The 24,310-nt window shown below is 45.7% G+C and overlaps 1 protein-coding gene across 3 annotated transcripts in view; it reads left to right on the plus strand.

Moving 5' to 3' along the window:
* Positions 1-23,995, plus strand: part of BCAS3 (BCAS3 microtubule associated cell migration factor) — a 604,042-nt gene extending 580,047 nt beyond the window's left edge. For all 3 annotated transcript variants that reach the window (XM_087924910.1, XM_026710222.2, XM_087924912.1), the window contains one exon: positions 20,883-23,995. In XM_087924910.1, coding sequence (XP_087781036.1) covers positions 20,883-21,028 — 146 coding nt within the window. In that variant the 3' untranslated portion in view covers positions 21,029-23,995. The remainder of the gene's footprint in view (positions 1-20,882) is intronic.
* Positions 23,996-24,310: the final 315 nt, after the last annotated feature.

Below are 24,310 nucleotides of genomic sequence, written 5' to 3' on the forward strand. Positions count from 1 at the left end.
CTCTGAGACAGTTATTTGAAGACACAATAATAGAGTTGAAATAATAGAGTTGATCCTGGAGGTCTCCTAGCCCAACCCCTTCTAGTCCAAAGCCTATATTATTTCAGACAAATGGTTGTCCGAGCTCTTCTTAAAAACTTCCATGTTGGAGCACCCACAAGTTCTGAAGGAAAGTCGTTCCACTGATTAATTGTTCTAACCCTCAGGACATTTCTCTCTATTTCTAATTTGATTCTCTCCTTGATTAATTTCCACTGATTAGGTTCCAACCATTGCTTCTTGTCCTGCCTTCAGGTGCTTTGGAGAATAGTTTGACTTCCTCTTCTTTGTGGCAGTTCTTGAAATATTGGAAGACTGCTCTCATCTCATCCAAGTCCTTCTTTTCATTAAAGTAGATCTACCCAGTTCCTGCAACCGTCCTTCATATGTTTTATCCTCCGGTCCCCTAAATCGTCTTTGTTGTTCTTCTCTGCAAGCAAAGTCCATATTTTGGACAGAGAGGACCGCTGGTTTGATAATCCAAGAGGCAACCAGTCCCTTTTTTCAGTGCAACTGTAATTTTGAACAATGGCTAAACGAATGATTATAAATGAAGGATTAGCTGTAGTTTTCCATTGAACGCTTCAGCCGGCCTCGCCAGGTAGATGCGAAAAACAACTGAGCATTTTGTCTGGCACCCTCTTCGCTAACATCTCAAATTTCCCAGGGGATAAACAGCCCGTCTGGTGCTGGCTTTGAACAGCTTGCAAGCAAAACGGAGACTTTCATCTTTTGCGGCGTGCAGATAATATTTAAATCTGGTTTATGGAACCTGACTCTCTCTCTGCTGGTTATCTAAAGTACCCCCCGCCAAAAAAGGCAAATAAACTTAAGATATATGCCTCTTTTTTGAAGGAAAACAAAGGCATTGCAACACCCTTCAAAAGAGCTTAAGTCACAAAGTTGAGGCCGCCATTTTGATTTTGATTTTTTTTTTACCATGGATACAGACCTCCATGAGAGAGAGCTAGTTCCCAAAATGGATGTCTGTGGAGATTCTCAGCCATCTAGGCTGCGGTTGTCCGAAAGGTGATTTTTTTTTTTTCCAAAAAGCAACTGGGACTTTTGGGGGGTTTTGTTTTTTCCTTTGAAGACCTTTCATTCCTCCTCCAAGAAGCTTCTTCTGAAGAACTGAAGAAGCTTCTCGGATGAGAAGCGAAACATCTTCCAAAAAAAACAAAAAGCAACCAAAAATAGTCCAGTTGCCTTTTGGAAAAGCATCTTTGGGACTCTGAAATGGATGTTTCGGAGGTCAGGAGCTGTCCTTTGCATCCTCTTTGCCAGGCAATTAAAACTGGGCACGGGCAAATAATTGCATCTTTTTAAATAGCCGGGTAGAAGTATGCAAGATGTTTGTAGTGTGAAGTGCGTCACCCTATTTCAAAGGTGGAATGCTTGTTCCAATTCCAGAAAGGCTATTCCAATCTTATCCAGAGTCTTCCAGCCCTGGAATGACTTCGCTTCCAATTCGGAAGAGAATATTTTGAGCTTAGAACGGAACCATTTTGAGTTTGGAACGCTGGCAAGGATTTCTGATGAGATTAATGCGACAGATTCAAGCTCAGATCCACAATATTTATCTGTTTATTTGTTTATTTTGTTTGTTTCTGTCTGTCTGCCCCCTGCTGTCTCTGCGTGTGTGTGTGTGTGTGTCTGTCTGTCTGTCTCTCTCTCTCTCTCATATCTATCTATCTACCTATCATCTCCTCTTTATATCTCTCTCATCTCTATCTATTTGTATCATCTATTTCAATCTATCTCTGTCTATCTATCATCTGTCTATATCATTTATATCTATCCATCTCAATCTATATCTATCTCATCTCTCTGTCATCTATCTATCTCATCTCTCTGTCATCTATCTATATCATCTATTTCAATTTATCTATCTATCTATATCATTTATATCTCTATCTACCTATCTTATCTTCCTTCTAATTTATCTTTCCCCTTTATTATTTTTATAACTAACTCAAGCCAGCAAATATACCTAATACTATTTTCTCCTTCTGTTTTCCCCAGAACAACAACCTTTTGAGGTGGGTTGGGCTGAGAAAGAGAGGGGCTGGACCAAAAATCACCCAGCCAGCTTTCATGGCTAAATCAGGACTAGAACTCATTGTCTCCTGCTTTCTAGAATGGTGCCTTAACCACCAGACCAAAGTGACTCCCTGTTTATTTATTTATTTTTCTTTTCAGTGTCACCATCCCAGTGCTGGATTAAAGAAACTGCATGGTTTGTTCTAATAAGTTCTGTATTTTTGTGCAGTTCAGAAGGGCAAAGGGGTGTTGCACATAGATGTGTTAGTAACAGGGGTGGGCTTCAAAAATTTTAGCAAAGGGTTCTCCGCCCAGTTGCTGGGTGGGTGTGGCCATGATGGGTGTGGCCTAGTTAGCCTCCTGCACCGTGGTGGGGGCGGCGTTTTTGCCCTCCCCAGGCTCTGGAGACTTTTGTCAAGCCTCTGGAGGGTGAAAATGGCCTCCCCAGGCTCCGGAGGCTCTCTGGAGGCCGGAAATGGACCCTTCTGGGAGGCCCTTTTTTCACTCTCCCCAGACTCCGGAGGCTTCCCTCGAGCCTCCTGAAGGGCGAAAACAGCCTTCCCCAGACTCCGGAGGCCTGCCAGAGACCAGAAATGGGCCTCTTTCTGGCCTTTCAGAACTTCCAGGAGGCCCTTTTTTCACTCTCCCCAGACTCCGGAGGCTTCCTTCAAGCCTCCTGAAGGGCGAAAATGGCCTTCCCCAGGCTCCAGAGGCCCTCCGGAGGCCAGAAATGGGCCTCTTTCTGGAACTTCCGGGAGGCCTGTTTTTCGCCCTCCCTGAGTGTCCATGCGCGCCCTGCACTTAACCTGCATCCAAAACGGGTTGTGTGGGGACTCCTGGGTGGGGTGGGGTGGGGTGGGTGGGGCCAGCCAGGAGTGGGATTTGGGGGATTCTTCGAACTGCGCAGAATCTTAGCTAGGGGCTCTTCCGAACCCCTGCGAACCCCCAGCTGCTCATCTCAGGTTAGAAATATCAATTCACTATGAAATTCTAATTTTTTTCAGGACACTCCAGAGACATAGGAGGTGCTCTTACCCACTAGCGTGCAGAGGTCACGCTAAGCAATGTTTTAAAAATCCACCCCGCCAAAAAATAACCACCCTCCTCCACCCGTGCCTCAGTCTGTCCATCCAGGCCTCTGTTTACTTGGGAAGGAGGGCATGGAACAACTGCAGTTTTCTTAATTAACATTTATGGGGGGTGAAGATGTCACAATCCACCCATTAAAGAGCAAAGCTCCCTTTTATTGAATTCTTCTGCTGCGTTGCCAGGGCTAATTGCATTTCGTGTCACAAATAAAAACCAGATGACTCTTGGGACTTGGGCAAAACTCCGGGCGAGCGAGGATTTATCCACTGGTATGGAGGGGCAAGCGGCGTTTCTCCTTTCACGGTTGTTGCAGGTCGCTGGTTTTTGCAAAACAGGACATGGACTTGAGTCTGTTTGGAGGAGAGAAGAGGGCTTGGGAGAATTGTCAGGCCTCAAAAGCAAAGAACCCAGATCCAGATCCTGGATTTCCAGAACGAGAGCAGGGAAGCAGCAAAGAGGTGGATTAAAACTGAGAAGACACAGGCTCTCTGCCCTCCACTGTGGGAGTTCATGGCTCCCACTCTCTCTTTCTCTTTCTTTCTTTCTTTCTTTCTTTCTCTCTCTCTCTCTCTCTCTCTCTCTCTCTCTCTCTCTCTCTCTCTCTCTCTCTTTCTTTCTTTCTTTCTTTCTTTCTCTTTCTCTCTTACCAAAACCTACCCCATGGGCTGTTTGTTCTGAGGAAGGGTGTCCTAGCAACCTCCTCTTCAGCACCTGGAGGAAAAGTGAGATAGATAGATAGATAGATAGATAGATAGATAGATAGATAGATAGATAGATAGATAGATAGATAGATAGATAGATAGATAGATAGATAGATAGATAGATAGATAGAGGTGATAGATGATAGATAGAGAGAGAGAGAGAGATGATAGATAGATAGATAGATAGATAGATAGATAGATAGATAGATAGATAGATAGATAGATAGATAGATAGATAGATAGATAGATAGATAGAGTAATAAGCAATTGATTGCTTATTAGTAACCTTTGATTATCACTAAGTGCTGTATCTTATGATTCTTGATGGATGTATTTTATTTTTTCTTTATGTACACTGAGAGCATATGCACCAAAGACAAATTCCTTGTGTCCAATCACACTTGGCCAATAAAGAATTCTATTTTATTCTACTCTGTTCTATTCTAGATAGATAGATAGATAGATAGATAGATAGATAGATAGATAGATAGATAGATAGATAGATAGATAGATAGAATGGATGGATAAATGTCCTCAAGGAAATATCAATATTTCTCAAGGAGTCCTTCCTTCCTCTCTCCCTCTCTCTTTTCCTTCCTCATACTCTCCTTTCCTATCTCTTTCTTTCCTTCCTTCCTCTCTCTCTCCTTCCTTCCTCCTCGGCTCCCTCTTTTCTTCTTCCTTCCTTCCTCCTCTTTATTTTCCTCCCTCCCTTTCATTTTCCTTCCTTCCCTTTTCTCTTTTCTTTTCCTTCCCCCTTCCCTTCCTCTTTTCTTCCTTTCCCCCCTTCCTTCCTCTCTCCCTCCAGTCCTTCTTCCCTCTTTTCTTTTCTCCCTCTTTCCCTCCTAGATCTGGAGATCTCCCAACTCCCTAAAGGCTCTGGGTGACACGCGATACACACAGAGGAAGCCCAAACGGTTTTTTTTAAAAAGCATGTTGTTGGTCCAGAAGGGTGAAACAAGCAGAGATATGCAAAACCAACTAAGGCCTGGCATCCACCCACACTCCAGGCCTGAGAGCAAAGCCGTGCTTTTAATCCCTTCCAGGGCGAGCTATGGGGCAGAGCCATACAAATCTCCAGGGCAGGGCCAAATTAAGGCCAACCCAGGCCCTAAGCACAGCCTAACAATGGGGCATCTCGGCCCTTCCATTATTTAGCTGACAAGAGATTAATACTCTTTTAAACTTTTGTCACACGCTGTGCCAAAGAAACTGTGGCTTTTTTTGTTTTGTTTTTTTTCAGTGCTGATTAAACTTGAACGTAGCAGCTACGGACAATAATAAAAAAAAATATTCAGCCCAAGTTAAGAATGTGGCAGCGAAAACGTTAAGGGCACGATTAGCTGGGGAACTCCAAGCTCACGCTGGCTTTGCTTCATCGTTTTCTTTCAATGACCTCATAATCCCTCACGAGGGTGAAAATCTGGGCAACTGAATGGCGCTAGCGGAGGGTTTCCTGGCCGGGTGCCCTTCCTGTCACCAGTGCAGAGTTTTGTTCGGCCGATATATATTCTCAGTGCGCCCAGAGAGAGTAATATCTGCCTCTACCTAGGCTCGAACTCGAGCTGGTTTTCCTTCATGGTTAATTTTATTAATTTTCATTTCGTATTTCTTAACCGCTCATCTCCCTCAGATTCAGGGCGATGACGTAGCAGAAGGCAGGCACTGCTCAGGCTCAATAGATGACAGGACCTAATGGTGAAGATCTGGAGCACGTCCAGATTGCTCAATCTAACTAGAAAGGCAGAAACCGTTGGGAGATAGACGGTTCCCACGATAACTGGGCCCTTTTTGACTGAACCGATTGGGATCCAAGGGTTAAATCGAGCCAGGTGGTCTACTTGTTAAGAAACCAGACCAGAAAGCAGGAGTCCATGAGTTCTAGTGCCGCCTTAGGCATGAAAAAGGGCTGGGTGACTTTGAGCCAATCATCGGGTATCTGTGAGTTCTAGTCCCGCCTTAGGCATGAAAAAGGCTGGGTGACTTTGAGCCAATCATCGGGTGTCTGTGAGTTCTAGTCCCGCCTTAGGCATGAAAAAGGCTGGGTGACTTTGAGCCAATCATCGGGTGTCTGTGAGTTCTAGTCCTGCCTTAGGCATGAAAAAGGCTGGGTGACTTTGAGCCAATCATCGGGTGTCTGTGAGTTCTAGTCCGCTGTAGGTATGAAAACCAGCTGGGTGACATAGAGCCATTCATCGGGTGTCTGTGAGTTCTAGTCCCGCCTTAGGCATGAAAAAGGCTGGGTGACTTTGAGCCAATCATCGGGTGTCTATGAATTCTAATCCCGCCTTAGGCATGAAAAAGGCTGGGTGACTTTGAGCCAATCATCGGGTGTCTGTGAGTTCTAGTCCCGCCTTAGGTATGAAAAAGGCTGGGTGACTTTGAGCCAATCATCGGGTGTCTGTGAGTTCTAGTCCCGCCTTAGGCATGAAAAAGGCTGGGTGACTTTGAGCCAATCATCGGGCTCTGTGAGTTCTAATCCGCCTTAGGCATGAAAAAGGCTGGGTGACTTTGAGCCAATCATCGGGTGTCTGTGAGTTCTAGTCCCGCCTTAGGTATGAAAAAGGCTGGGTGACTTTGAGCCAATCATCGGGTGTCTGTGAGTTCTAGTCCCGCCTTAGGCATGAAAAAGGCTGGGTGACTTTGAGCCAATCATCGGGCGTCTGTGAGTTCTAGTCCCGCCTTAGGCATGAAAAAGGCTGGGTGACTTTGAGCCAATCATCGGGTGTCTGTGAGTTCTAGTCCCGCCTTAGGCATGAAAAAAGGCTGGGTGACTTTGAGCCAATCATCGGGTGTCTGTGAGTTCTAGTCCCGCCTTAGGCATGAAAAAGGCTGGGTGACTTTGAGCCAATCATCGGGCGTCTGTGAGTTCTAGTCCCGCCTTAGGCATGAAAAAGGCTGGGTGACTTTGAGCCAATCATCGGGTGTCTGTGAGTTCTAGTCCCGCCTTAGGCATGAAAAAGGCTGGGTGATTTTGAGCCAATCATCAGGGTGTCTGTGAGTTCTAGTCCTGCCTTAGGCATGAAAAAAGGCTGGGTGACTTTGAGCCAATCACCAGGAGACAGTGAGTTCTAGTCCCACCTTAGGCATGAAAAAAGGCTGGGTGATATAAAGCCAATCATTGGGTGTCTGTGAGTTCTAGTCCCGCCATAGGTATGAAAACCAGCTGGGTGACATAGGGCCAATCATCAGGAGATAGCGGTCTACTTCTGATAAAACCTAGCTTCCTAAAGCAGCAAAACGTTTCCATTTACACTACAGGTAGTCCTCAACTTACGACCATAATTGAGGCCAAAATTTCTGTGGCTAAGCGAGACATTTGTTAAGTGAGTTTTGCCCCATTTTACGACCTTCCTTGCCACAGTTGGTAAGTGAATCACTGCAGTTGTTAAGTTAGTTATGTGCTTCTTAAGTGAAACTGGCTTCCCGATTGACGTGGCTTGTCCGAAGGTCGCAAAAGGGGATCACTTGACCTCGGGATATGGCAACCGTCATAAATGTGACGCAATTGCCAAACCTCTGAATTTTGATCCCCTCACCCTGGGGGATGCTGCAACGGTCATAAAGTGTGAAAAACGACCATAAGTCACTTTTTTTTTTTCCAGCGCTGTTGTAGCTTTGAACGTTCACGAAATGAACTGCTGTAAGTTGAGGACTATCTGTAATTAGCCCACCCAGGGAATTCTGCTCACCTGGGTGTTAAACCGTTTGCAGCACGCCAGGCTGCGTTCGACGCTGGGAACTGAATCTTAAAAACTCCCCTTCATTCTCTTGAATGCCTTTGAAAGTTTTAATCTTTACTCCTATCATTTAGCTCCGTGAGGCCAGAAAACACTCCAAAGGAATTCCGCGTGTGGGATGCGGAGAAAGGAATGTCTCGGTTTTTCATTAACTCCTCAAAACTTCACACAGTCGTGTGGTTTTTTTTTTTCTTTTTTCCTCAGCTGTGGGCACATTACAATGTGTAGATCGGTCACCTTCACAATGTCCTCACCGCCCGCTCAAATGCCTGCGGCCTTTTAATAGTCGTAACCGCCTTGCAGCCCCCTTGAATTGATATTTTAACCCAGGTTTTTTTTTTGAGCAAGGAGCATTTTTGTGGGATAAAATTCTAGCTTCCCTTAGGGTACCAGCCGGCAGGTGAAGAATGGTGTTTCAATGGACCCCAATATTAAAATAATAATAATAATAATAATAATAATAATAATAATAATAATAATAATTGCTTCATGGAAAAAAAAGTTTGCTGATGAAGCAGAAGAATGGAGTGGAATCGAATCGAATCGAATCAGAGGTGGTATTCAGCAGGTTCTGACCGGTTCTGGAGAACCGGTAGCGGAAATTTTGAGTAGTTCGGAGAACCAGCAAATCTCAGTTCTGACTGGCGCTGCCCCCATCTATTCTCTGCCTCCCATTGAGTCCCAGCTGATCGGCTGGGTCTTCTTTGGTTGCCCTGCACCAGAGAACAGAGCTGGAAAGCAGGTTAGTGGGGTGGGGAGGGAATGGGGATTTTGCAGTATCCTTCCCCTGCCACGCCCACCAAGCCACGCCCACCAAGCCACACCCACAAGACCGGTGGTAAAAAAAATCCTGAATTCCACCATGGAATGGAACGGAACAGAACAGAACAGAACAGAACAGAACAGAACAGAATAGAATAGAATAGAATAGAATAGAATAGAATAGAATAGAATAGAATAGAATAGAATAGAATAGAATAGAATAGAATAGAATTCTTTATTGGCCAAGTGTGATTGGACACACAAGGAATTTGTCTTGGTGCAAATGCTCTCAGTGTACATAAAAGAAAAGATACATTTGTCAAGAGTCAAGAATCATCAGGTACAACACTTAATGATAGTCGTAGGGTACAATAAAGCAATCAAATCATACCAGGAAACAATCAATATAAATCGTAAGGATACAAGCGACAAAGTTACAGTCATACAGTCACAAATGGGAGGGGAGGGGCAATAAGGAATAATGAGAAGATTAATAGTAATAGTAGTGCAGACTTTGTAAATAGTTGGACAGTGTTGAGGGAATTATTTGTTCAGCAGAGTGATGGCACTTGGGAAAAAACCGTCCTTGTGTCTAGTTGTTCTGGTGTGCAGTGCTCTATAGCGTCGTTTTGAGGATAGGAGTTAAAACAGTTTATGTCCAGGATGTGAGGGGTCTGTAGATATTTTCACAGCCCTCTTTTTGACTTGTGCAGGATACAGGTCCTCCATGGAAGGCAGGTGGGTAGTAATTGTTTTTTCTGCAATCCTAATTACTCTCTGGAGTCTGTGTCTGTCCTGTTGGGTTGAAGAACCAAACCGGACAGTTACAGAGGTGCAGATTGTTAGAACTTTAATTGTTAGAACTTAAAATGACAGAGTTGGAAGGGACCTTGGAGGTCATCTAGTCCAACCCCCTATTCAAGCAGGAAACACCATACCATTCCGGAAAAATGGTTGTCCAATCTCTTCTTGAAAAATCTCCAGCGATGGAAACACCGACAACTTCTGCAGGGCAAGTCGTTCCACTGATTTAATTGTTCTCACTGTCAAGAAATTTCTCCTGAATTCTAGGTTGGGTCTCTTTCTGATGATCTTGCATTCAGAGAATCTAAATCTAGCTTCTTACCTGCCTTTCATAAATGCATATGGCACAACATAGGTGAACAAATCCATCAGGACGAGAGTCAACAGTCCATCTGCATTTAAAAGATAAAAGGCCTCTCTTTTAAAGACAGCAAAGTCCACAATCTGGACAGACAGGATCTCTGGTTTGAAAAGAGGGATCTCAAAGAGGCCATCTAGGTCCAAACTGAACAGAAGGGGAAGGATATGACATCCTCTATATCCACTCTACAACCCAGTCCTTTCAGCAGTTCCAAGAAGGCTCCACACCTATTTGCACCACTCAGGTGGCCCTGAGGACACAGACAAACCTCCAAGTGGCCTCAACAGCTGTCTAAAAGGATGCAAATGACCAGCTGTCTGCAAGGAATATAAACCCTTCCATTCCCCACCATCCGGTCAGAGCTGAAGAAGCTTCTTGGATGAGAAGCGAAACGTCTTCAAAGAAAAACCAGAAAGTCCAGTTGCCTCTTGGGAAAAAATCTCCTTTAGGACAACCATGACCTGGAGGATTGAGAATCTCCATAGACATATAAGCCAGTGTTAACCACCATGATAATGTCTCTCCAGGATGATCTGTTCCCAACCAAATCCTTCAAGTCTTCCAAAAGCAACTGAGTCCAGCTACCTTGTAGCTCCTCCTCCTCCTCCGTTTCTCTTTCTTTCCAGCTTCATCATATCAGAGCTTTCTCCAAAGAGCTGGGTCTTTGCATTACGTGTTCCAAGTAGGTTCAACAATTTGAACCTTGGTCATTTGTGTCCTGAGAGAACTCTGGGTTGAGATAGAAAAGAATATTTGTATTCAGGGTTGAACTGTTGGGTTCTTGAAATGTCTTGCGGACGTTTTATTACCAAACTAGGCAACATCGTCAGGGCTAGAAAGAAGCAGGGCTTACTCTCATATTATATACTTGTCCAAATTGGTGGGAATGTTCTTGATGGTTCTTTGGGCAACATGTTGTCTATTGATAGCTTGTTTATCTGCATTGGTATGTCTTTGATTGAAGTATTGTCAACTTCTTGATTGTTGGTCTAGACTAGAGCAAGGATCTTCAAACTTGACAGCTTTGTAGACTTCAACTCCCAGAATTCCTCCTCCAGTCACGTTAACTCAGGAATTCTGGGAATTGAAGTCCACAAGTCTTAAACCTGCCAAGTTTGAAGACCCTTACTCTAGTGTTAACCTTGGTGTTAAACTCTGCTCATCTGAGTGTTGATTGCTGGTGAGGAGATGTTGAGGTCTCTGTGTTTCCTTTTTGGCTTTTTGATTGTCTCTTTCGAATGGCATGTAGCTGTTGTTTATCAGCGTGCCTGTTGATGGCTGATCATCTGAGTGCCAGGTTTCCAGGAATTATCTGGTGTTTTTTTGGCTTGAACTAGGATGCTAGACTGGACTCAGCTAGATCTTGGCTTGATCTAGAACTCTGGGTTGATTTTGTTGTCCATGGTCTTCTCAGAAGTCCTTTTCAGAACAACATTGCAAAGTATCGATTTTCTAAATATGCACCCATGCATCCACTTACCTGAAATTGTTTTAAGGTGGAGCATCTTTTCAACAGGATTCCTATCTTCCTTTGGTCCTTGCTCAATGCTTGGGTTATTAAAATGAGACCCTTGCTCAAGACTGAAGCATCCCAAGCAACCTCAGAATTGGGGAGGGGGAAACTTGGGTCCTCAGCAAAGACGGTTGACATTTTGAGGTTAAACTTTGCCTGAAATATGTCATTCAGCCCGTTAGCGATGCCCAGACTATGAGGTAACTGTCTGCTTTCTAAAATTTACAGAAATAAGCCAACTTTTGAGACTCATCCTTTCTCTCTGAAACAACAATTGCCTGACTGCTTATCAGAACAGAAAGACCAGACAAGGAATAATGGATGGAAACTGAGAGATTCAACCTGGAATTTCCAGGTTGAATAGAAGGAATTTTCTGACAGGGAGAACCATCAACCAGTGGAACAGAAGTTGCCTTCAGAAGTTGTGGGAGCTTCATCATTAGAAGCCATCTGTCAGAAATGGTGTAGGGTCTCCTGCTTGGGTGGGGGGTTGGACTAGATGATCTACATGGTCCCTTCCAACTCTGTTAATCTGTAATCTTATCATTGCAGTATAAAGCAGTACTATCACTGCTTGTGATCTTGATATTCTCCCTCTGTTCACACAGCCCAGGATTGTGTTGGCTATTTTGGCAGCTAAAGAACAAATATTCTCCGCAATCATACCAAAACTAAAATCCTGAACGGGCCTCACCCTGCTGTAGTGTCAAAAAGGAAAGGGTTTGTGTGAACGCTTCCTTTAAAAAAAATAAAAATCTGATGTCCTTTTAATTACCCAAGAATCATGAATGATGCAAACCTGGATAGATTCCAACAGAATGAAAACAAACTGACATTTTGACAAAACCGAGTTGTCAAGGCTCTTGTTCGTCTTTTTTTTTTTTTTTGGTCAGGAGCAAATCCTCAACGAAATTTATTTCTAAGACAAGCAAAAAATGGAAAACCCTTAGGAACATTTTTCTCTCTGAAACGACAATTGTAGGCGAACCGGAAGTAGATTGGAGGTCTTTCAAACTCCATGACAGCTTCCCACTTCATGGTCTATTTATTTTCATTGTAAAAACATTTATCAAAGTGCTACAACTCAAATGAAAAGCTTGTTCCGAAATAGTGTGTTTTTCTCGATTCCGTAGCTTTGGGGCCTGTCTTAGCAATCAAATCTGAGAGCCTAGCCTTTGGTGAGTTTCAGCTCTCGCATCTGGCAAGCCAAAAAAAATTAGCACGTTTCTAGTCCTTTTGAATGGCCTTGGCGAGCTATTTTAGCCTAACCTGCTTCACATCGCTCTCTCGGGAGTCTCGCTTGGCTTGGTGTCTGTTTCAGCTCTCGGCTAAAAATTCTGGGACATGACCGGACCGGATTAATCTCTTTCCTGCAAAGGAGAATAAAGCCATAAATTGAAGTCAGATCCTTTTTATAGGTGGGTGTCCCACTGACTAATGTCTAAGTTTTTCTTCCGGTCTTTGCAAGGTCACGGACGTTAGCCGTTCCCTTGATGATGTCAGAAAATTCTTGATGTTGTGTTGGTGTGAGAACTTTCTCTAGCCTGGGAATCTGGCTTTCTGGTTCCCCGTTTTAGAATAGAATAGAATTCTTTTATTGGCCAAGTGTGATTGCTCTCAGTGTACATAAAGAAAAGATGAAAATACATTCATCAAGAATCATAAGATACAACACTTAGTGGTAGTCATAGGTTACTAATAAGCAATTAAATCATACTAGGTGTTCTGGCCAAGACTTCCTGAGACCGTAATTAAGCACATGCTTAGTTAAAACAACTTTTGTTTTATTTCAACGCTGGGAATTATGTTCATTCCCAGCCTGTAATGAGTCCCAAATAGTCCCTCGAGATAAGCACCCACCTTTCTCTCCTTTGAATTGCTGCCAACAACTATAAAAAGCCAACTGTAGTACAAAGTCCACACAGAGCTTCAAGAATTAATCCGAACAGAACAAATGACTTTGCTTCCTGCAAAGGTTTCTTTACCTTTACCTTTGCCCATCCTTTATCCCTTATGGGAGGGCAATCACCTCCCAGCCTTACTCCCGAGTTGCCCCTTTTGTTTCAGCTGTTCTCGCCTTCTAGCAGCTTTGCGCACACGCGCACTGGGAACAGGCTCCCCTCAGTCCTCTGCCTCGCTGCTGCCAGACTCCAAAGGCTCCGGAGTCAGCACCCCAGTCCCAGATGGTCCTGGCCCCATTTCTGCATCAGATGCAGGACCCTGGTCTGAGTCCTCTTCAGGCTCCCGGACTGGTCCCCGTTCTTCCCCACTGTCCAATTCCGCTGCCATCTGCACAGGCTGCCGGCGAACCACAACACTAGGGAACAAATAAAACAATATAAATTGTAAAGATACAAGCAACACGGCTATCGCCATAAGTGAGAGGAGATAGGTAATAGGAAGGATAAGAAGAAGAATAGTAATACAGTCTTACTAAGTAGTTTGACAGTGTTGTGGGACTTCGTGGTTTAGCAGAGGGATGGCGTTCATTTTTTTTATATTTTTGCACCTGAAAAGAAGAATTGTACAGATAGTCCTCGACTCTCGTTCGTTTAGTGACTGTTCAAAGTTACAACGGCACTGAGAAAGGGAGCTTCTGACCGGTTTTCCCCACTTAAGAGCCGTTGCTTGGCAGAAGGTGGCAAAAAGGGGATTGTGTGACACACACCTCTCCCAAGACTCTGCAACCGTCATAAATAGGAGTCAGTTGCCAAGTGGCTGGATTTCGATCATGTGATCACGGGGGTGCTGCTTACGGACGTCAGTGTGAATAATGGCCATAAGTCTCTTGTCAAGGTTCCGATTGACAAAACCAACCAAAGTAAGCAACGATCGAGACACTTCAAGGTGCTCATGCAAAACTTTTATTTATGCAAAACATCACTTCGGCACATTTGAAGGAGAAACCAGACCTGGATCTTTTCCGCATTGTCGTCCCCCTCATATTCAAATTCTACCACTCCCGAATCAGCGCAGGTCACGTTGTCCAACTAAGATGATCAAAGGTCTGGAGAATAAACCGTATAAAGAACTGCTGCAAGTTTTGGTTTTGGCTAGTCTAGAGAAAAGGAGAATTGGGGTGTGGGGTGTGTGATAGCAGTATTCCAATATTTGAGGGGCTGCCACAAAAAAAGGAGTCAAATTATTTTCCAAAGTACTAGAAGGCAGGACAAAGAACAACGGGTGGAAACTAATCAAGGAGAGAAGCAACCTGGAATTAAGTTGAAACTTCCAAACAGTGAGGACAATTAACAGCTTGCCTCCAGAAATCGTTGGGTGCTCAGCCATCACTGGAGGCTTCTAAGAAGAGACTGGATGGTCCCTTGTATGAAATAGTATAGGATTTCCTGCTCAAACAAGGGAATAGGTGGCATTCAGCAGGTTCTGGCCAATTCTGGAGAACCGGTAGTGGAAATTTTGAGTAATTTGGAGAACCGGCAAATCCCACCTCTGACTGGCCCCACCCCCATTGTCGTATCGGCTGATACGAACAAAAGACGCGAGGCAGTGACTTGAGTTCAGCTCATTTATTAAGGGAAAACACAAGTGGGGTCAGTGGGGAAAAGCCGCGGCTTATATGGATCTGGCGCCGGGCGCTGCGGCCAATGACAGCCGTTCGAATCACCCGCGATCGGCTCGGCCAATCGCGGTCGATTCCGAATGGCCAATCAGTGCCGCGCGCTCGACCAATCCGGTGGCTGCGCGCTTTGACCAATCCGGGTTGCCGGATTTCAAGAATGGAGATGTCCATACAGAACACCCATCTCTCCTCTGCCTCCCATTGAGTCCCAGCTGATCGGCTGGGTCTCCTTTGGTTGCCCTGCAGAGGAGAACGGAGCTGGAAAGTAGGTTAGCGGGGTGGGGAGGGAATGGGGATTTTGCAGTAACCTTCTCCCAGGAATGGGGAAGGAATGGAGATTTTACAGTATCTTTCCCCTGCCACGCCCACCAAGCCATGCCAGGCTTACAGAACCGATAGTAAAAAATTTTTGAATCCCACCACTGAGCAGGGGGCTGGACTAGAAGACCTCCAAGGTCCCCTTCCACCTCTATTCCATCCATGTCCATCCTTGCTCACCAGAGTCTGCCTCCCGTTTCTCTTCTCTGCTCCTCCAAGAGATTTCTTGCCCCTTCGGCTGCAAAACGGCCTCTTCTGTTTGGGGAAAAGCCAGAAAGGAAAAGCTATTAAAAAAGGAAAAATTCACCTGGGAGGAGATTCCACCATTATGAAAGAAAAAGAATCCACATGTGCTTCAGTGGCAGAGAGGAAACGTAATTTATGAGCATTCCAGGGCTCCGCGGATCTCCGAGCTCAACTCTGGATTAATGTCCCGTATAAAAATGGTTTTTGCATTTAAGCGAGCCGGGACACAGGACACCGCTTTCCTTTTTTAAGAACCCCAAGCTGCCACCTGACAGCTCCATGAAGTTTTCTTTTTTCAGTTTTGTTTGTTCTCGATAAGACAGAAAAGAGGATGGTCTCAGCTGGACTTCTTCGGTCTTCCCGTCCTTGTCTACTCTCTGTTAAAAAAAGAGGCACCCCTCAAAAATCGTAAAATCAAAGAGGAGCGAAGATTCATTGAATCCAGCTGTTCTTGGAGGTTTAGGGAATTGTCTTCACTTTTCAACAAATTTGAAACTTCGGGATTCTGTTTGACCTACGCTGGCGGGGGCATCTGTAAAAACAACAGGAAAAATGAGAATATTTGTAGCTGAGGGGTTGAGATGTGGGGTCCTGGATGGTTTCTGAGCTGGCTTCTTTGCTTGCAGATGTTACGTTACCAAACTACCAATCCCCAACTTCCTTCTTCCTGATGGAAGTTACCTGGGCATGGCTAGTCTAGTGAAGAGAAGGACCAGAGGAGACAGGATAGCAGTCTTCCAATATTTGAAGAGCTGCCACAGAGAGGAGGAAGGGGTCAAGCTATTTTCTAAAGCACACGAAGGCCAGACAAAGAATAATGGATGGAAACTGATCAAGGAAAGAGATTCAACCTGGAAATAAGGAGAAACTTTCTGACAGTGAGAATACACAACCCATGGGACAGAAGTTGCCTTCGGAAGTTGTGGGAGCTTCATCACTGGAGGCTTTCAAGAAGAGACTAGACTTCCATCAGTCGGATGGTGTAGGTCTCCTGCTTGGGTTGGGGGTTGGACGAGATAAACAGGGTGTCTTGGCTGTCGGAGTCCTAGTGGTCAACCATTTAAATATGAGCCAGCCATGTGCCGCAACTGCCAAAATAGCCAACACAATTCTAGGCTGCATAAAACGGGGATAGAATCAAGATCACGTGAAGTGTTAATGCTTTGGTAAGGCCACACTCGAAAGAAATACTGCATTCAGTTTTGGTTGCCACGATTGTAAAACAGATGTTGAGACTCTAGAAAGAGTGCAGAGAAAAGATGATTAAGGGACTGGAGGCTAAAACGTATGAAGAATAGTTGCAGGAACTGGATATGTCTAGTCTGATGAAAAGAAGGAGTAGGGGAGACATGAGAGGAGTGCTCCAATATCTCAGGGCCTGCCCCAAAGAAGAGGGAGTCAAGCTATTCCCCAAAGCACCCGAGGGCAGGACAAGAAACAACGGGTGGAAACTCATCAAGGAGAGAAGCAACCTAGAACTAAAGAGAAATTTCCTGACAGTTAGAACGATAAACCGGTGGAACAAGTTGCCTCCAGAAATTGTGAATGCTCCAACACTGGAAGTTTTTAAAAAGATGTTGGATCACCATTTGTCTGAAGTGGTGTAAGGTTTCCTGCCTAAGCAGGGGGTTGGACTAGAAGACCTCCCAAGGTCCCTTCCAACTCTGTTAATCCGTTTTTTTTCAATATGGCCACTTTAAGATGGGTGGGACTTCAACAACTTCAGACAGCTGGGGAATTCTGGGAGTTGAAGTCCCACCCATCTCAAAGTAGCCAAGTTTGAGGGGGGAAAAACACACCGATCTTATGCACAGCATTCAGATTTTATATCTCCCAAAGTGGGAGATATAAAAATACACCATTGTAATATTTTTTTATTTCTAATGTGAAAAGCAGGCGAGAGCAAAATGTACCTTTCTCTTTGATTTCCTGGCCCTGCTTGTTGCATCGCGCGCCAATTGAGGAAGTGTGTCGCGGCTCATCCGTTCGCTCTGTAGAGCCATTAGCGTGCAAGACGGAAGAAGGTTCACACCACAGCTGGAAGATGCATTAAATAAACATGAATTGTGGAGAAAAGGGGGTCCCCCCCCCCCCGTGATGGGCTGCAGATTTGCTGCTCGCTTCAGTTGAGAGATTCAAGTTGAGAGGGTGTAGCAGCAGCAGCAGCCCAAACAAGGAGAAACTTTCTGACAGGGAGAACCATCAACAAAATGGAACAGAAGTTGCCCTCGGAAGTTGTGGGAGCTTCATCACTGGAGGCTTTCAAGAAGAGACTGGACTCCCATCTGTCAGGAATAGAATAGAATAGAATAGAATAGAATAGAATAGAATAGAATAGAATAGAATAGAATAGAATAGAATAGAATAGAATAGAATAGAATTAGAGAAGAGAAGAGAAGAGAAGAGAAGAGAAGAGAATAGATTAGAATAGAATAGAATAGAATAGAATAGAATAGAATAGAATAGAACAGAATAGAATATAGAATAGAATAGAATAGAATAGAATAGAGAATAGAATAGAGACTAGAATAAAATAAAATAAAATAAAATAAAATAAAATAAAATAAAATAAAATAAAATAAAATAAAATATAGAATAGAATAGATTAGAATAGAATATAGAATAGAATAGAATATAGAAAATAGAAAATAGAATAGAATAGAATATAGAATAGAATATAGAATAAAATAGAATAGAAAATAGAATAGAATGGAAAATAGAATAGAATAGAATAGAATAGAATAGAATATAGAATAGAATATAGAATAGAATATAGAGTAGAATAGAATAGAATAGAATAGAATAGAAAATAGAATAGAATGGAATATAGAATAGGAATAGAATAGAATAGAATAGAATAGAATAGAATAGAATAGAATAATGGTTCTCCAGAACTGGTCAGAACCGGTAGCGGAGATTTTGAGTAGCTGATTGGCTGGGTCTCTTTTGGTTGCCCTGCACAGGAGAATGGAGCTGGAAAGCAGGTTAGTGGGATGGGGAGGGAATGGGGATTTTGCAGTATCCTTCCCCTGCCACGCCCACCAAACCAAGCCACGCCCACAGAACCGGTAGTAAAATAATTTGAACAGTCACTAAACCAATTGTCGCAAGCCAAGGACTTCCTGTACTATCCAGGGTTTTTTTTGACTTTTGCCCCTTTGGGTCTTGTTTCAACCGCTCAAATGAAGACACGGCCCTCTATTCCATCCCCGGTTCCCAACTCCACTTCCCCCGCCCCGCAGCGGCCTCAGCCCAGATCTAGGGGGGCCTCCTCTGGGTTTGAGAAGGTCATTCCAGGTCAAAGCAAACATCCACCTGCCCCTAGTCCGAGAAATGGCATCAGAGCTGTAAGTCGCACCGTTTTCCAGCCATCGGAAGCGGAGACGCAGGCAAGCACCACTGTGCACAGGATGAGTCCAGGGAATATCTTCTCTTTCTCCTCCTCTTCCTCTTCTCTTCCTCTTCTCTTCCTCTTCTCTTCTCTTTCTCTTCTCTCCTCTTCCTCTTCCTCTTCTCTTTCTCTTCTTCTCTTCCTTTTCTCTTCTCTTCCTCTTCTCCTTCTCCTTTTCTCTTCTCTTTCTCTTCCTCTTCTCTTCTTCTCTTCCTTTTCTCTTCCTCTTCCTCTTCTCTTCCTCTTCTCTTCTTCTTCTTCTCTTCCTTTTCTCTTTCTCTTCCTCTTCCTCTTCTCTTCCTCTTCTCTTCTTCTTCTTCTCTTCCTTTTCTCTTCTCTTCCTCTTCTCTTCCTCTTCTCTTCTCTTCTTCTTCTTATTTTCCTCTTCTCTTCTTCTTCTCTTCCCTCTCAGTTTGAAGGGTCTATGGGCTTCAGGTGGTCCATCTTTTTGAAGGATGAAAGTACTGTATGTCAAGTCTTCTCGGTGAAGAAATGGTTCTGTCTAATGGAGGGCTGTTGGCATGTCCCCTCTCCATCCTTCCTTCCTTCCTTCCTTCCTTCCTTCCTTCCTTCCTTCCTTCCTTCCTTCCTTCCTCTCCTCTCCTCGTCTCTCTTTTCTCTTGTCCACTCCTTTTTCTCTTCCCTTCTCTTTTCTTCCCCTCTCCCTCTTTCTGTCCGTCTCCTTTTACATCCCTCCCTCCCTTCCTTTCTCTTCTTCTCCCCTCTCCCTCCCTCCCTTCCTCACTCCCCTTTCTCTCTCCTTTTACATCCCTTCCTTTCTCTTTTCTCCTCTTCCCCTTCCCTCTCCCTCCCTCTCTCCCTTCTTTCCTCCCTCCCTTCCTCCTTCCATCTTCTCTCTCCTTTTAGATCCCTCTCTTTTTTCTCTTCTTTTTCTCTTCCCCTCCCTCCCCTTCTCTCTCTCTTTTACATCCCTTCTTTTCTCTTTTCTTCTCTTCCCTTCCCTCTCCCTCCCTCCCTTCTTTCCTCCCTCCCTTCCTCCTTCCCTCTTCTCTCTCCTTTTATATCCCTCTCTTCCTTTCTCTTCTTTTTCTCTTCCCCTCCCTCCCTCTTTCTCTCTCCTTTTACATCCCTTCCTTTCTCTTTTCTCCTCTTCCCCTTCCCTCTCCCTCCCTCTCTCCCTTCTTTCCTCCCTCCCTTTATATCCCTCTCTTCCTTTCCCTTCTTTCTTCTCTTCCCTTCCCCGCCCTTCCTCCCTCCCTCTCTCCTTTCTTTCCCTTCTCTCCTTTCTTTCCCTTCTCTTCCCCTCCTCTCCCTCCCTCCTTCCCCCTCTCCCTCTTTCCCTCTCCTTTTACATCCCTCCCTTCCTTTCCCTTCTCTCGTCTCTTCCCCTCTCCCCTCCCTCCCTCAATCCCTCTCCCTCTTTCTCTCTCTCTCCTTCTTCATTCTCCCCTCCCCTTTTCCCTTTCTCCTACGGCCCTGGGATACCACTGCGTTGGGTAGGCGCTTCTTCTCTGCTCTCGTTGCTTCAGCCCTTCTAAGGGCTTCTTGCCATCCGCCTGAGGTGTGAATATTGTGGCTTTCGTTCATTCTCACCTTGACAAGAGAGGTGGCCGGTTTGTGCTTGATGGATTTTCCTTGTGCTCGTATGCCTCGGTGGGATCTCTGGCGCTATTGATCTACTTCCAAAGATACTTAATAGAGGGGGAAAAAAACAATACTGACATCGGAAGAAGGAAAACAGGTCAGACAGAGGTGAGAGATACGCACGCAAATCCCCCATTGAACGGGGAAGGCAGAGCTGATGTAACTAAGGTAAAGGCGGCTAGTCCTCGACTTACGACCACAAGCGAGCCCCAAGATTTTTATCACCTAAGTGAGGCAGTTGCTAAGTGAGCTTCGCCCCATTTCACAACCTTTCTTGCCTCAGTCATTAAGTGAATCACTGCAGCGGATAAGTTAGTAACCCGGTTGTTAAGGGAATCTGGCTTCCCCGTTGACTTTGCTGGTCAGAAGGTCGCAAAACATGACCACAGGACTCTTGGGACAAAGCAGTGGTCATAAATATGAGTCCTAAGACTCTGAATTTGGTTCCACGTGATCGTGGCAATGCTACCGAGGTCGTAACTGTGAAAAAATGGTTGCACGTTGCTTTTTTCTTGCAGTCCCGTTGTAAATTTGAGCGGTTGCCAAATGAACCATTGTAAGCCGAGGACTACCTGTACGTTCCCTGCACCCCCAAATCATCCCGACTCAAGGGACACCCCCCCCCCACATTGCCCTTCTTTTCTTTTCGGTCTCCGGCGTTAACCACAACGGTGTCTTCTCCTTCTCTTGCAGAGCTCCAACGAGAAGGAAGCATTGAAACCTTGAGTAACAGCTCAGAGTCTACCATTGAAGAGCATCCCCGAACCTTTGACGGTTACCGGTCCCCTCTTCCCACCGAGAGCCAGCCCTTGAGCCTCTTTCCGACGGGTTTCCCATAAACCACGTTCCTGGTGCGGGACGGACAACTTCAATGCAGACTGGCCAGCCAGAACCACCAACCAATCAACATTTCTGGCCTTCTGGAACTTCCAGGGGGCCCTTTTTTCACCCTCCCCAGACTCCAGAGGCTTCCCTCGAGACTCCGGGAACGCAAAAACGGCCTCCCCCGGGCTCTGGAGGCCCTCCAGAGGCCGGAAATGGGCCCGTTTCTGGCCTTCTGTAACCTTCTGTAACTTCTGGGAGGCCCTTTTTTCACCCTCCCCAGGCTCCAGAGGCTTCCCTTGAACCTCCGGGAGGGCGAAAACGGCTTCCCCCAGATTCCAGAGGCCCGCCAGAGACCGGAAATGGAGCCGTTTCTGGCCTTCCAGAACTTCTGAGAGGCCCATTTTTCGCCCTCCCGGAGCCTCTGTGCGGGCCCTGTACTTACCTGGCATCCAAAACAAGCTGTGTGGGGACTCCTGGGAGGGGAGAGGTGGGCGGGGCCAGCCAGGGGAGGGATTTTTGGGGTTCACCGAACTGCACAGAATCTTAGCTAGAGGTTTGCCCGAACCCGTGTGAACTCGCTAGTTTTTCTCCTCGTGACCCTCAAAATCAGAAGCGGCTGTTTTATTCAAGAAGCCTTTTTAAAGCGCTTTCTCAAAAATGGGTGAGGTCCTTCTCCCCACCGCTCCCTTGCCTCCGTGCCAAACTGAGATCCGGACTCTGAAACCCAACTCATTGCTAAGTGACTTTGTAAGACTGAAATTCGAGGTCTATCTCTGGTGCGTCCTTTATACTCTGCAAATCTCGGAAGCATCCACAGTTGGACTGAAATCACCATCGAGGGCTCCTTGGTGCTCTTTTAGCTTGGTTGGTTTTCTTGCAGATGTGTTCTAACCCAAACACAACAACCTCTCTCTAGTTGAAGCAATGATTCCTTTATTAGGAGCTCCGGCAGCCCTGGCGAAAGGTTTCTCTCTCACCGCAGGCTAACAAGTCTGTCCGGCAAGGAGATAAATAGTTGTCTGCCACATCTGTTCATCTCCACCCCTCCCTCCCTCCCTCCCTCCCTCCCTCTCTCTCTCTCTCTCTCTCCCCTCCTTCCCTCTCCCTCTCCCTCTCTCCCCCTCTCTCCCTCTCTCTCTCTCTCCCTCCCTTTCTCCCTCTCTCTCCCTCTCTCCCCCTCTCTCTTTCTCCCTCTCTCCCTTCCTCCCTCTCTCCCTTCATCCCTCTCTCTCTCCCTCCCTCTCTCCCTTTCTGCCTCTTTCTCTCTCTCTCCCTCCCTCTCTCCCCCTCTCTCTCCCTCCCTCCCTCTCTCCCTCCCTTTCTCCCTCTCTCTCCCTCTCTCCCCCTCTCTCTTTCTCCCTCTCTCCCTTCCTCCCTCTCTCCCTTCATCCCTCTCTCTCTCCCTCCCTCTCTCCCTTTCTGCCTCTTTCTCTCTCTCTCTCTCCCTCCCTCTCTCCCCTCTCTCTCCCTCCCTCCCTCTCTCCCTCCCTTTCTCCCTCTCTCTCCCTCCCTCTCTTCCTCTCTCCCTCTCTCTCCCTCCCGCTCCCTCTCTCTCTCCCTCCCTCTCTCCCCCTCTCTCTCCCTCTCTCCCTCCCTCCCCCTCTCTCTCCCTCCCTCTCTCCCCCCTCTCTTTCTCCCTCCCTCTCTCTCTCTCTCTCCCCTCCCTCCCTCCCTCTCCCCCTCTCTCTCCCTCCTTCTCTCCCTCCTCCCCCCTCTCTCTGACAGCTCCATTCCTTTTAGAGCTCTCGGGTTGCCTCGATGCTGACCCCGACTCCCACGCCTCCTCCTTCTCCTCTGATTCAGCTGCTGGAGGGTCTGGCAGCCAACAGGCCACAACAAGACATTTCATTACCAAACCAGGAAACGTCGTCAGTGCTATAACCTAAGAAGAGCCAATCCCACTGTTCTGACCCAGGCTTCACAAAATCAGGAAGCAGACTCTTCGTCCCGACAAAGCCCCTTTTTATTAGGCTAATGTGAATTCCTCTCATTTACATCCAACAAAGTCCCGACAAACAGTCTTTCAAGAGTGATTTACAACTACAGACCTGATCAGGCTTGGAGAGTTGTCAGGCCGATAGCTTCCAAGCACAACGCTGTAGCAGAAAATACTTGGCAAGGAGTCACGAACAAATCTTCACCCTAATTAAATAAACCGATTGTCTCCTGCAAAACCCTACTCCCCTTTCGCCCATCTTTATTCCCTATGGGAGGGGCCATTCACTGTCCACCTGAGCCTTTATTCCCAAGTCGACCCTTGTTCTTTAACTGTTCCCTTCTCCTGGCAGCTCTGTGCATGTGCACCCTGGGAACAGGCTCCAGCTGTTCTTCTTCCCTGCTGATCTCCTATTCCAAAGGCAGCTGATAACTGTCAGATGGCCCCGGCTCCATCTCTGCCTCCGAAGCAGAGCCCTCGTCAGAGCCTTCCCCAGACTCCAGGACTGGCCCACGTTCCTCCCCAACCTCCTCACTGTTTGAGTCTGCCAGCAGCTCCGCTGATGGACCACAACACCCATTCCCTTCTAGCACTGATGATGTTACCTAGTTTGGTAATGAAACTTCTGCAAGAAAGCCACCGAGCTCAGAAAGCACCAAGGACCCTCTCAGTTCAACCCCGAGCTACAAATATTCCCTTCTATCGAAAACACCATTGAGAACTAAATTCAAACGGAGCCCGGGTTAATTTTCAGGAATATTAGCTGGGTTCCTTAAATCAACCTTGGTTTTAACACTTCTGTAATTTGTTCCCTGATATCCAGAGCCAGGTATATTACATGGAAAAGAGTTCATTATTTTAATTTTTTTTTTCTCTGTGTAGGAAAACCTTTGATTCCCTCCCCACCTTTCGTTTTAGATATTGACTTCATTTCCTTATCATTCGAACTGTAAATTTCTTTCGTTCGGGTCTTATGTTGTTCCTTGGAACTCCTCATGTCTGTGTAAAAATGCATGTGAACTTGAATAAATTGCAATGCCAAAAAGGATCGTTTTTATTTTATTTATTTTTTTGCATTCTGGGGCGAAGTGGGAGCCCCTGGGTTTAAAATGCCATTTTTCTTATTATAGTCCTCGACTTTACGGTCACAAGTCAGCCCAAATTTTCTGTTGCTAAGTGAGACATTTGTTAAGTGCATATTGCCCCATTTTAGGACCTTTCCTGCCACAGTTGTTAAGTGAATCACGGCGGTTCTTAAGTTAGTAACACGGTTGTTAAGCAAATCTGGCTTCCACCCCCCAATTGGACTTTGCAAAAGGGGATCACATGACCCCTGGGACACTGCAACTGTCATAAATAT

The sequence above is a fragment of the Pseudonaja textilis genome, chromosome 1, assembly GCF_049901715.1.
Source record: "Pseudonaja textilis isolate UNSWEBS1 chromosome 1, rPseTex1.2, whole genome shotgun sequence".
Taxonomy (NCBI): domain Eukaryota; kingdom Metazoa; phylum Chordata; class Lepidosauria; order Squamata; family Elapidae; genus Pseudonaja; species Pseudonaja textilis.